This window comes from Notolepis coatsorum, assembly GCF_963971535.1.
Source record: "Notolepis coatsorum genome assembly, chromosome: 6".
In the NCBI taxonomy this organism is placed as follows: Eukaryota; Metazoa; Chordata; class Actinopteri; order Aulopiformes; family Paralepididae; genus Notolepis; species Notolepis coatsorum.
This window is the reverse complement of record NC_140170.1, coordinates 185,725,774-185,739,188: the sequence shown is the minus strand read 5'-3', so window position 1 is coordinate 185,739,188 and position 13,415 is coordinate 185,725,774. Positions and strand designations below refer to the sequence as shown.

At 42.9% G+C, this 13,415-nt stretch overlaps 1 protein-coding gene across 1 annotated transcript in view; it reads left to right on the top strand.

Moving 5' to 3' along the window:
- The window catches only part of LOC311229892 (filamin-B-like), a gene marked incomplete at its 3' end in the record, with an annotated part of 367,515 nt that overhangs the window by 56,852 nt on the left and 297,248 nt on the right, over nucleotides 1-13,415 (top strand). Inside the window, 1 exon segment of the mRNA XM_084315961.1 lies at nucleotides 6,584-6,656. Within this exon segment, the coding sequence (XP_084172087.1) occupies nucleotides 6,584-6,656 (73 nt within the window).

The window sequence follows — 13,415 nt, the reverse complement described above, 5'->3', positions numbered from 1 at the left end:
TACTCTTATTTTGAAAATCCTGTGGCGAGTCTCATATCCGCCCAAGAACAACAGCAGTAGCTCCGTGTTTGTAGATGTTACAGCATAGCATTCTCCCTTTCTGTGTGTGTGTGTGTGCGCGCGTCTTTGGAAAGACCAGATGAGGTCAGAGGAGTTTGATGTTTAAATGTTATTTAAACATAAACAATATAATACATAATAAATGTAGGCCTATACATGATCATGCAACATCAACAAATTGTTGTAGGAACGGTTTGGGAGAGGGAGGTTGTGAGTTTTGAGTTCCAAAAAATGTAGCTTAAAGTTTAAAGCTCAATATATAAAAACGTGGCACTTTACAGTGAACAGGAGGTCTATTTGTATTAAAAACAATAGATTGATTTTCCTTTAAATGTCTGGAAGAGCTCAAAAATACAAATGTCAAATGATATTTTCATTACCTTTTTTTTGTTGATCTAAATGTTACTGATTGTGTTAAATGGGCATATGATATCATCTCATATCGATCGCAGGCACCTGAATCTAATCGTATCGTATTGTATCGTGAGAGACTTTGTGATATCGGCAAATATCGTATCGTTGTCCAAAGAATCGATATCGTATCGTATCATGATGAAACTGGTGATTCCCACCCCTAATGAACACACACACACACACACACACACACACACACACACACACACACACAAACACGCTACAGCCGAAACCCGTCCAATCTTTCGCCGTCGACTAAAGACGCACTTCTTCAACCATTATCTGAAATAATAATAATAAAAAAGAAAAAAATATCTAACCCTAACTAACCTTACTGTCATGCACTTGTCCTAATAAACTAACCTACACTGTAGCACTCAACACTTTGATGAACATTGTTGCTCAGCTGATAGAGTTGTGCCCTTCCTGATGACTTGTCGTACAGAACTTGTAAGTCGCTTTGGATAAAAGCGTTTCAGCTAAATGTAAATGTAAATGTCATGCTTCATAACACATTTCAGACCCTGTTGAACTATCGCTCTGACTCAATAGTATCCATCTGCAGAACGTCAGCCCCAGCACTCTCAGGCCCCACGCTGAATGTGATTTGACCAAAGCAGAGTATACACACAGACAGTGGAGCTGTTTGCAGATAGCGAGCATTTTGACTTGTGGCGATGTCTCGCAGACAATACAACTACACGTATAATTATATAATATATATATATATATATATATATATATATATATATATATATATATATATATATATATATATATATAAAAAACGATCTGTATCGGCCGATATGGCTCATAGACGATTGGTGATCGGTATCGGTGGCAAAAAACGTGATCGGGGCATCCCTACTCGTGATCGAAGCTTTCTTTCAACCACGCTTTCCTCTGGTACATCATCAACAACACACACACACACACTATCTATATAACCCCCCCCCGCGCGCGTGCGCCAGCCCCCTTCCTTTTTTATGATCAAAAGCAATCCCAAAACAATCCTCTTGTCAATTAAGCAGAGAGGAGAGAGAATTAATATAAATGTTTTATTTGATCATGTCATTACTGTTCAACCAGTTAAATGTGCTATAGTTAACATTTTATGTTGTAGACTAATTAAAAAAATAATTAAATTATTTTCATCCACAAAGCTTTTAGAGAGGTGCGGAATAAAAGTGTTGCTTTTCTCCCCCAAAAAGTGCATTCATCATTGAGAAAAAAATATATATAATAATGTTGGTGGGTCCAAAATGAATGCTGTTGTTTACATGTTGCGTACATGTGTCCCCTCCATACTCCCCATGTCCCCACGTGGAAGGCACCTGATATCTAGTGCGACACCTAGTGGCTGAATGTTGTCTATAACACCTTCACATTGAGCCGGGTTCCATAGGTAGAGAGTGGAACCTGCAGTTCGGTCCAGAGTAGTGAGTCTTTTACATTCCGTTCTTGAGACGACTTCTAATGAAGGAGATCATTAATTACTTCCCCATTATGCTGGGGACCCCCTAGAAGCCACCGCAGGGTCCCCTAAGGGTCCCCTGACCACATGTAGGGCCTCACTGAGCTGATATGTAGTACAGTATGTTAGTGTTGTAGCCTCACTGAGCTGATATGTAGTACAGTATGTTAGTGTTGTAGCCTCACTGAGCTGATATGTAGTACAGTATGTTAGTGTTGTAGCCTCACTGAGCTGATATGTAGTACAGTATGTTAGTGTTGTAGCCTCACTGAGCTGATATGTAGTACAGTATGTTAGTGTTGTAGCCTCACTGAGCTGATATGTAGTACAGTATGTTAGTGTTGTAGCCTCACTGAGCTGATATGTAGTACAGTATGTTAGTGTTGTAGCCTCACTGAGCTGATATGTAGTACAGTATGTTAGTGTTGTAGCCTCACTGAGCTGATATGTAGTACAGTATGTTAGTGTTGTAGCCTCACTGAGCTGATATGTAGTATAATAATAATAGATTTCATTTATATAGCACACTTTAAACTCTGTGAGCTCTCAAGGTGATTATGTTAGTCAGTATGTTAGTGTTGAGGAGGATCCTGTTTGTTTGACACAGAGCTCAGACAGAGATCAGAGAGTTTATTTACCATGTGGACAAATCCACATTGGAATACAGGTACAGAGCAACACTGTGTGTCTAGTCTACAACTAATCCAATACAGGAGCAGAGTAGAAACAGTACAAAAAAAAAGAGAAAAAAAAACACTGACGGTATAAAAGGACAAATGCTAAAGTTGATATCAACATCCCCTATAAGTGCATATCATAGTAAAGTGTGTGGTGCACACACGCACACACACACACACACACACACGCACACACACACACGCACACACACACACACACACACACACACACACAGAAGCAGCACTTCCACAACCTGACTAATAACACACACCAAATTAAAAATAGGATAATATATAAATCTAGCCTTTGGAGTTATTCAGCTGATGATGATGAGTTTGTCGTCTCCACATTCTTATCCATTTCAATGGACATGAAGGTTTGGCGAGGATGATGGGGATACATCGCCGTCTGTCAGCAAAGCTGTTATTTATCTCACTTGTGTGACAGTGCAGTGCAGCCGCTGCCGTACTCGGACCCGACACTGGCACCGGGCTGGAACACTGCCACCCTGTCAGAGAACTACCTCCCAAATGAAACTCTGATGCCACACCAGTCACGTGTAACATCAGACATCAAAACACACGTTCTGCCTCTTTCTCACGTAACATAGATGTATGGCGACTGTCCAAACAAACTGTAGTCAGTCACCAAGAGACTAAATCTGGGAAATAATGATACCTGCCAGACACGCCGCTTGTCATAAAATCACTGCTCCAGGATACTGCGTTTGGTTAGTTTATTATAGTTAAATCAGTTCATATACTACAAAACTAAAGTGAATCACAGCTTGGTTTATCACAGTGTAGCGTGCGGTCAACAAAGTATGACTTCCCCGTTCACTCCCTCATCATTTCAATACCTGAAACCCGCCGGTGAACAGCTGACTTTTACTCATACACTACAACACCACGTGACCCCTTAGTGAATGACGTGACCATAACAACCCGTCTTGTCTATACCTGTCACCAACAATAGAAGTTGAGTCTCTCTCCAGTGGAGAAAAACGTATTGTATCCAAATAACTAGGAGTGATACCGGGAGACTGCGAACCACACTGAGCAAGGCAGCGAGAGCGGGGTGCAGGTGTGGTTCTGAAAGGGGGAGTGGGTGGGTGAACTGCATGCTGGGACGGGACGGCACACAGGGGGGTGGGTGAACTGCATGCTGGGACGGGACGGCCCACACGGGGGGGGTGAGTGAACTGCATGCTGGGACATCACCAAGAATAACTTTCATTTTCAGAACCGTTAAATTGGAACTCATTACAATAACTTCTATTGAGGTGCATTATGTGTGATGTGTGTCAAAAATGATGTACAAATATGAATGTATTATGTGTGAATTATTGTATATTTGAATGCTTCTAAATGGACTCTTGAGAAAATCAATCAATCAATCATGTTGGTACAATGACCACAAGCTACTAGCTTCATGTTGCTACAATGACCACAAGCTACTAGCTTCATGTTGGTACAATGACCACAAGCTACTAGCTTCATGTTGGTACAATGACCACAAGCTACTAGCTTCATGTTGGTACAATGACCACAAGCTACTAGCTTCATGTTGGTACAATGACCACAAGCTACTAGCTTCATGTTGGTACAATGACCACAAGCTACTAGCTTCATGTTGCTACAATGACCACAAGCTACTAGCTTCATGTTGCTACAATGACCACAAGCTACTAGCTTCATGTTGCTACAATGACCACAAGCTACTAGCTTCATGTTGCTACAATGACCACAAGCTACTAGCTTCATGTTGCTACAATGACCACAAGCTACTAGTTTCATGTTGGTACAATGACCACAAGCTACTAGTTTCATGTTGCTACAATGACCACAAGCTACTAGCTTCATGTTGGTACAATGACCACAAGCTACTAGCTTCATGTTGCTACAATGACCACAAGCTACTAGCTTCATGTTGGTACAATGACCACAAGCTACTAGCTTCATGTTGGTACAATGACCACAAGCTACTAGTTTCATGTTGCTACAATGACCACAAGCTACTAGCTTCATGTTGGTACAATGACCACAAGCTACTAGCTTCATGTTGGTACAATGACCACAAGCTACTAGTTTCATGTTGCTACAATGACCACAAGCTACTAGCTTCATGTTGCTACAATGACCACAAGCTACTAGCTTCATGTTGCTACAATGACCACAAGCTACTAGCTTCATGTTGCTACAATGACCACAAGCTACTAGTTTCATGTTGCTACAATGACCACAAGCTACTAGCTTCATGTTGGTACAATGACCACAAGCTACTAGCTTCATGTTGGTACAATGACCACAAGCTACTAGCTTCATGTTGCTACAATGACCACAAGCTACTAGCTTCATGTTGCTACAATGACCACAAGCTACTAGCTTCATGTTGCTACAATGACCACAAGCTACTAGCTTCATGTTGGTACAATGACCACAAGCTACTAGCTTCATGTTGCTACAATGACCACAAGCTACTAGCTTCATGTTGCTACAATGACCACAAGCTACTAGTTTCATGTTGGTACAATGACCACAAGCTACTAGTTTCATGTTGCTACAATGACCACAAGCTACTAGCTTCATGTTGGTACAATGACCACAAGCTACTAGCTTCATGTTGCTACAATGACCACAAGCTACTAGCTTCATGTTGGTACAATGACCACAAGCTACTAGCTTCATGTTGGTACAATGACCACAAGCTACTAGTTTCATGTTGCTACAATGACCACAAGCTACTAGCTTCATGTTGGTACAATGACCACAAGCTACTAGCTTCATGTTGGTACAATGACCACAAGCTACTAGTTTCATGTTGCTACAATGACCACAAGCTACTAGCTTCATGTTGCTACAATGACCACAAGCTACTAGCTTCATGTTGCTACAATGACCACAAGCTACTAGCTTCATGTTGCTACAATGACCACAAGCTACTAGTTTCATGTTGCTACAATGACCACAAGCTACTAGCTTCATGTTGGTACAATGACCACAAGCTACTAGCTTCATGTTGGTACAATGACCACAAGCTACTAGTTTCATGTTGCTACAATGACCACAAGCTACTAGTTTCATGTTGCTACAATGACCACAAGCTACTAGCTTCATGTTGCTACAATGACCACAAGCTACTAGCTTCATGTTGCTACAATGACCACAAGCTACTAGCTTCATGTTGGTACAATGACCACAAGCTACTAGCTTCATGTTGGTACAATGACCACAAGCTACTAGCTTCATGTTGCTACAATGACCACAAGCTACTAGCTTCATGTTGGTATAATGACCACAAGCTACTAGCTTCATGTTGCTACAATGACCACAAGCTACTAGCTTCATGTTGGTACAATGACCACAAGCTACTAGCTTCATGTTGCTACAATGACCACAAGCTACTAGCTTCATGTTGGTACAATGACCACAAGCTACTAGCTTCATGTTGCTACAATGACCACAAGCTACTAGCTTCATGTTGGTATAATGACCACAAGCTACTAGCTTCATGTTGGTATAATGACCACAAGCTACTAGTTGTGTACATTGTTCAGTAATGGATGTTGATGTTGGCAGTAAGGGTGTAACGATACGACCTCACTTAGATTTGATTACGATTCTTCAGGCAATGATTCAATGCATCATGAAATCTCTTCATTTGACCACGATTCGATTAGATTAATTCTCGATAAATCTTCTATCAGTTAATTCCCCAAAAAAATTTGAATACACAAATGTGGCTGGGGGAACTGATTCACTCAGCATGAATGGACTATAGGTCAATAAAAACAATACACACAATTTTATTCTAACATATTCAAATCGATGGATCAAATCGAACACATTAGAATCGATGCATTTCGATTAATCGATGCATCGTTACACCCCTAGATGGCAGCAGTGTATCCTCCCCTCATACCAGTGTGTTCTGATAACGTTGTTGTTGTGTTCTCAGTGACCCATGGCTGCATCGTGTCGACCATCAAACTCTTCCTCCCAGACGGCATGGAGGCACGGCGACGAGCAGAGTAAGACCTCTCATTGGCTAGCACTAATACATGAAGCTTTCTGATTGGTTAGCATTCATTAACTCATCCAGCGCCATCGGGGGGGGGGGGGGGGGGGGGGGCAGCATCGCAGATGTAACGTTGTAAACGCTAGTCCTGCCGGAGTATTTAAACCCTGCCCGCACGGCTCAGATCGGCCCAGAAAAGAAACTACACCATTTTTTTTTTTTGTTGATCTTTTTCCCCCTCCATTTTCCTCCGATTTTCTCCCATCACAATGTTAGTCGTTATGCCAATTCCCAATCCCCTTCCTGGTCGCTGCGCACTTACCCCCCACAGTCAGATCATCTGGGAGAGTGGAGGCTATCACGTGCTTCCTCCGACACACGTCCAGCCAATCAACCGCTTCTTTTCACCTGGCAGTGCGGATATTCTCCGAGAGGGCGTAGCGTGTGGAAGGATCACACTATCCCACTCAGGTCCCATCCGCGCTTAGCAGGCGCCCCGACCGAACTGTAGGAGTCGCTGTTTACAACGACCCGGACCCACCCCGCCAGCTTTCCCACCCTCTAATACTGCCAATTGTATTAGTGTGAACGGCCAGCCAAGCTGGTGACAGGCGAATCCAGCTCACAGCTCCGGGGTTGGTGACGAACGCAATCTCCGCTACGCCACCTAACCCTGAAACTACACCATTTCTAATGGAGTGCAATACCGGCTGGAAGGCGTAGGCGGCGGTATTTGCCCTTTTGCGAGCTCAGACCCATTCCCAATGACATCAGGCTGGATGGATGAAAAATGAATGGATATAGCTAATAAAAGAAATAACGATTAAAACCCGAGTTTTCTCGTGATTGGCGCTGAACGGTTGGCGAGTTAACCCGACTTTTCTCGTGACTGGCGCTGAATGAGTTAACGAAGCTGGGGGATTGGTGGATTTTACTATATGTGTCTATCTGTGAGACTTGGAAGGTGTGTGTGTGTGTGTGTAGTGGGACTGTCATCAGGAACCTTCTGTTCTGACTGGGGTCCCATCTGTGTCTGAGGAGAGTGTGTGTCGCTAAGAGGGAAGCTGTGTGTGTGTGTGTGTGTGTGTGTGTGTGTGTTACTCTCATGTGGGGGTTCTCATATGTTCTGTGCCTGAGTGTGTGTTTAAAGCAGGTGGTAACCAAGACATCATGGCAGCAGATGGTGCTACCCACCATGGCACCACTGGCTAACCACACACACACACACACACACACACACACACACACACACACACACTAGAGTAGGATGAAGCTAGCTAGCTACTGCTTGGTGCTAAGTATGTAGTTGTAACTGCTATTGATGGAGACTGTCCATCGATTATATGGTAACTATATATGGGCCCTGAATACACCATCTCTCTCTCTCCCTCCCTCCCTCTCGCTCTCCCTCGCTCACGCTCTCTCACTCTCCCTCCCTCCCTCTCGCTTGCGCGCTCTCTTGCTCACGCTCTCCCACGCTCTCTCTCGCTCCCTCTCTCTCTCTCCTGCTCCCTCTCTCTCGCTCCCTCTCTCCCTCTCTCTCTCTCCTGCTCCCTCTCTCCTGCTCTCTCTCTGTCTCTCTCTCTCTCCCTCTCTCGCTCGCCCTCCCGCTCGTGCTCTCTCTCGCTCACACTCTCTCACTCTCCCTCCCTCCCTCTCGCTCGCGCTCTCTCGCTCACGCTCTCTTGCTTACGCTCTCTCTCGCTCCCTCTCTGCCTCTCTCTCCTGCTCCCTCTCTCTCGCTCCCTCTCTCTCGCTCCCTCTCTCCTGCTCTCTCTCTCCTGCTCTCTCTCTGTCTCTCTCTCTCTCTCCCCCAAGTGACACTGGCACAATAACAATGACACTGGCAAAAATACTGCACTGGGCCTGACTGGAACTCTGCACTTTACTTTACACTTTATATATATATATATAATATATATATATATATATATATATATATATATATATATATATATATATATATATATTTATTCAGATTATTAATCCTTCACTGCACTGTCTTTGTTATGTGAAAAAAATATATATGTAAAATGCATACACTGTAATTGCCGAAACAATTACCAATGTGTTTACACATATGGCTTATTAACACATTGGTTGCCAGCCGGATATGACGATTTATCACTTGGATGCCACCACGTTAATCAATGGGAGGACGAGCACATTTGCGAACGCATAAACTATATCTTAAATTATTATGTGTCTAATACACCCGTTGCTTATCAATGACTTGCTTGCAGTCAACATGTATGAAACGGATTGTTTTTTCATCAGTACATTTCCGTTTTATACCGTTTTGAATATGAGTATAGTTTCGGAGATGTCTAGTAATTCCAGAGAAATTCCGCGAAAATAGCTCTTTAGTGGAATACACAAAACACGTTGTCATTTTCCGGCTGATTTATGAATAGTTTTCAAATAAACGCTAGATTATCGAGAGTATTTGTGTTCTTATGCACGATACAAAAGCGGGCTGAAAAATCATTTATTCGTGTCGCGCTCAACGCCACACACACACACACACACACACACACACACACACACACACACACACACGTTGTGAAATCTGTGAAAAACAACTCTGATTAAACTGGTAACATAGATTCCTTACCTCAGATCAGATGTTCTGCAAAAAGTTTAATCCAATTCCTGATCGCCATTCCAAATATTGATCGCGTTTATTGATCCAACGTCATAGTCCGAAACGGATAATCCAAGCTGCTCCCAGCCTCGCCAGTGAATCTGGTAACACGACACTGCTTGCCAGAGATGGGAAAACCCTGGACCGGAGTTTTTCTCTGATTCACTTTTTCACTCAATCCAATCCAATGATGTGCATTACCATCCGGGAGACGATAGGGGGCAGTATTTGCCCTTTTCGAGCTCAGAGCCATTGCCTATGATAATGTCAGGCTGGACGTAGGGGTGGACGGTATGGTCTAAAATTTATATCACGGTATAATTTGAAGCATAGACGGTAACGGTATATATCACGGTATCAGTGTTTCTGTTAGAATAATTTTTTTTGCCTGATAGGCAGGCTATATAAAGAATGACATCCTCAAGGCATGTAGATTTATAATATTTTAACTTAAAACTAGGCTACTTTTGCGTATAAAGTCATTATATTCCAAATAAAATAAGTCCAGAGTCGAGACTCCGTGCTGCTCCCATTGCAAACAGCGGGGCTGGATGCTGGATTTTGCTAGAAGCATATGTAGCTGCAGAGCCGCAGAGCCAGGGGCGCTTTCAGGTCTGGTCACAGGCCCGCTCAACAGCGCCCCCCCACCCAACGGCTGAATTGCCAATGGCTGAATTGGAGTATTGCACTGTGCAATACTCCAATTCAGCCATTGGCAATTCAGCCGTTGGGTGGGGGGGGGGGCGCTGTTTGACGGGCCTGTGACCAGACCTGAAAGCGCCCCTGGCTCTGCGGCTCTGCAGCTGCATGCTATTCGCAAATCCACTGCTGCAGCCGTCCTCCCGCTGCATCCGTCGTTATCATAACACTACACACATATCGTAATGTTTACAGCAAACTGTAGTTGATCACCAGGTATGTTTTATTAACGTAGAATAATTCATATAAGAAAAACGATGGGGAAATCTCTTACCTTTCTCCACTGGTTAAAAATGCCAGGAACTGAAATTGAAACTTGCTGTGCGCCGCGGTGATATGTGTTTATTATGAAATGACAATTGCGTGTTGACACGCCCACTGCACGAAGCCTCCTAAATAACTTTTTCCAGTTTGCACATATCTATTATCTATGACTAATTCTATCTATTTTTAGGGGCAAATGCGATTGAAATAGTCGCGCTGTGGTTACATGACGTCATTGCTATTTTAGAGCTGCTCTACCGGTTACACGGTATAGTCAAAATCCATACCGTAGAGCAAATTAATACCGTTTATACCGTATACCGTTTATACCGTCCACCCCTAGCTGGACGGATGAAAAATGAATGGATATCGCTAATAAAAGAAATAACGATTAAATAACGAGAAATCTCGTTGTTGGCAACCAATGTGTTAAAGGATCTGAATCTGACTAATACGATTACTGCTACTACTACGACTACTACTACTACTCTCTTCCTCTCCTGCATTTAATCTCACTCTTCCTCTCTCACTCTTCCTCCCTCTTCTGCACTTTATCTCATTACTATAGCTTCCTCTTCCATTGGGTCTGCCTCCCTCCTATCTAGTATAACATTTGATGAGCAGTCTACTATTGTTTTGTGCTAGCTAACAGTTCATTGGCCAACAGTTCATTGGTCAACAGTTCACTAGCTAACAGTTCATTGGCTAACAGTTCACTAGCTAACAGCTCACTAGCTAACAGTTCATTAGCTAACAGCTCACTAGCTAACAGTTCATTATGTAACAGTTCATTAGCTAACAGCTCACTAGCTAACAGTGCATTAGCTAACAGCTAATTATCTAACGGTTCACTAGCTAACAGTTCACTAGTTAACAGTTAATTAGCTAACAGTTCACTAGCTAACAGTTAATTAGCTAACAGTTCACTAGCTAACAGTTCACTAGCTAACAGTTAATTAGCCAACAGCTCACTAGCTAACAGTTCACTAGCTAACAGTTCACTAGCTAACAGTTAATTAGCTAACAGTTCACTAGCTAACAGTTCACTAGCTAACAGTTCACTAGCTAACAGTTAATTAGCTAACAGTTCACTAGCTAACAGTTCACTAGCTAACAGTTCACTAGCTAACAGTTCACTAGCTAACAGTTCACTAGCTAACAGTTCACTAGCCAACAGCTCACTAGCTAACAGTTCATTAGCTAACAGCTAATTATCTAACGGTTCACTAGCTAACAGTTAATTAGCTAACAGTTAATTAGCTAACAGTTCACTAGCTAACAGTTCACTAGCCAACTGTTAATGAATCAACAGTTAACTAGGCAACAGTTTACTAGCTAACAGTGAGACAATACTCTTTTGTTAGGAAGTTACCTAATTGAAGTGTGTTTTCTGCCCCCATAGTGTATTTGAGTTCTAATATAATGTTAACAGACCACTTAGCCAGTCACTGGTGTGTGTGTGTGTGTGTGTGTGTGTGTGTGTGTGTGTGTGTGTGTGTGTGTGTGTGTGTGTGTGTGTGTGTGTGTGTGTGTGTGTGTGTGTGTGTGTGTGTGTGTGTGTGTGTGTGTGTGTGTGTGTGTGTGTGTGTGTGTGTGTGTGTGTGTGTGTGTGTGTGTGTGTGTGTGTGTGTGTGTGTGTGTGTGTGTGTGTGTGTGGTCTGCCCCCATAGTGTATTTGAGTTATAATAGAATGTTAACAGAGCAGTTAGCCCTGTCACTGGTGTGTGTGTGTGATCTGCCCCCATAGTGTATTTGAGTTCTAATGGAACGTTAACAGACCAGTTAGCCCTGTCACTGGTGTGTGTGTGTGTGTGTGAAAACGATAATTACAGACCTCTATCTTCCTTATCAATCTCTTATCACCCACACACCTACACGCGCGCGCGCACACACACACACACACGCACACACACACACACACACACACACACACACACACACACACACACACACACTCGTCGTCACTGCAGTAACAATGGCAGCTCCTGTTGGTCAGGTGGTCGATGTGGCTGTTTATTTTCGAGCCTGGGGTTAGCCAGCCGGGTGGCATTTCAGCTTTTCAACCGATAAGACCAGTCAGTCGACATGAGAGCAGAGAGAGAGCTCCACCCATACATGCCATACTGTGTTGTGAATCCAGCGCGCCCTATGGCCTCCTGCAGCGTGGGAGTGAGGTGAGGTTTGCCAGAGAGGAGGAGGAGGAGGAGCTTGGTTCTTATCGCTGTGAGTGCCAGGTGGGGTGGAGCTTTCTGGTGTTAAGAGACTGAGGAAGTGAAACACAGAAAAACAATCTGGGACTGTTTTAAATCGGAGCCGAGAAGAGGGAGAGAAAGACAAAGAAAGTCATTAGTCAGAGACTGTTATTCACCTGCACGCTGCTGGCTGATCTGGAGCTGCTGATTGGGTAAGAACACCTGTCACTCATTATACTGTCTAATAGGGGTGGGCAGAAGTCATCTCTCCCCCAGGTAGAGTATTCGCGTAGGGAGTTATGCAAATCTGTCTTTAGAACCCATAAGGAGCATGGCAGCATTAACGATGCACAGCGATGCTTATTGTCAGTCAAAACAGTCCGTTACCGTTTGTAATAATTACATTACCTCCACTCTGTCTGCAGCAGGGCTCTCTCCACTCATGGAAACAGTTTGTTTGGGTTCATGCAACGTTAGCATAATTATCGATCAATAATTGTATCAATACGACATGTTGTCGGCACGATTTGGAAATGCACAAACACGAACCACTGTTTTTATCTGTTTTAGCTGTATTCCTACACAACAAACTACTGTTTTTATCTGTTTTAGCTGTATTCCTACACAACAAACTACTGTTTTTATCTGTTTTAGCTGTATTCCTACACCACAAACTACTGTTTTTATCTGTTTTAGCTGTATTCCTACACCACAAACTACTGTTTTTTTATCTGTTTTAGCTGTATTCCTACACAACAAAATACTGTTTTTATCTGTTTTAGCTGTATTCCTACACAACAAACTACTGTTTTTATCTGTTTTAGCTGTATTCCTACACAACAAACTACTGTTTTCATCTGTTTTAGCTGTATTCCTACACCACAAACTACTGTTATCTGTTTTAGCTGTATTCCTACACAACAAACTACTGTTTTTATCTGTTTTAGCTGTATTCCTACACAACAAACTACTG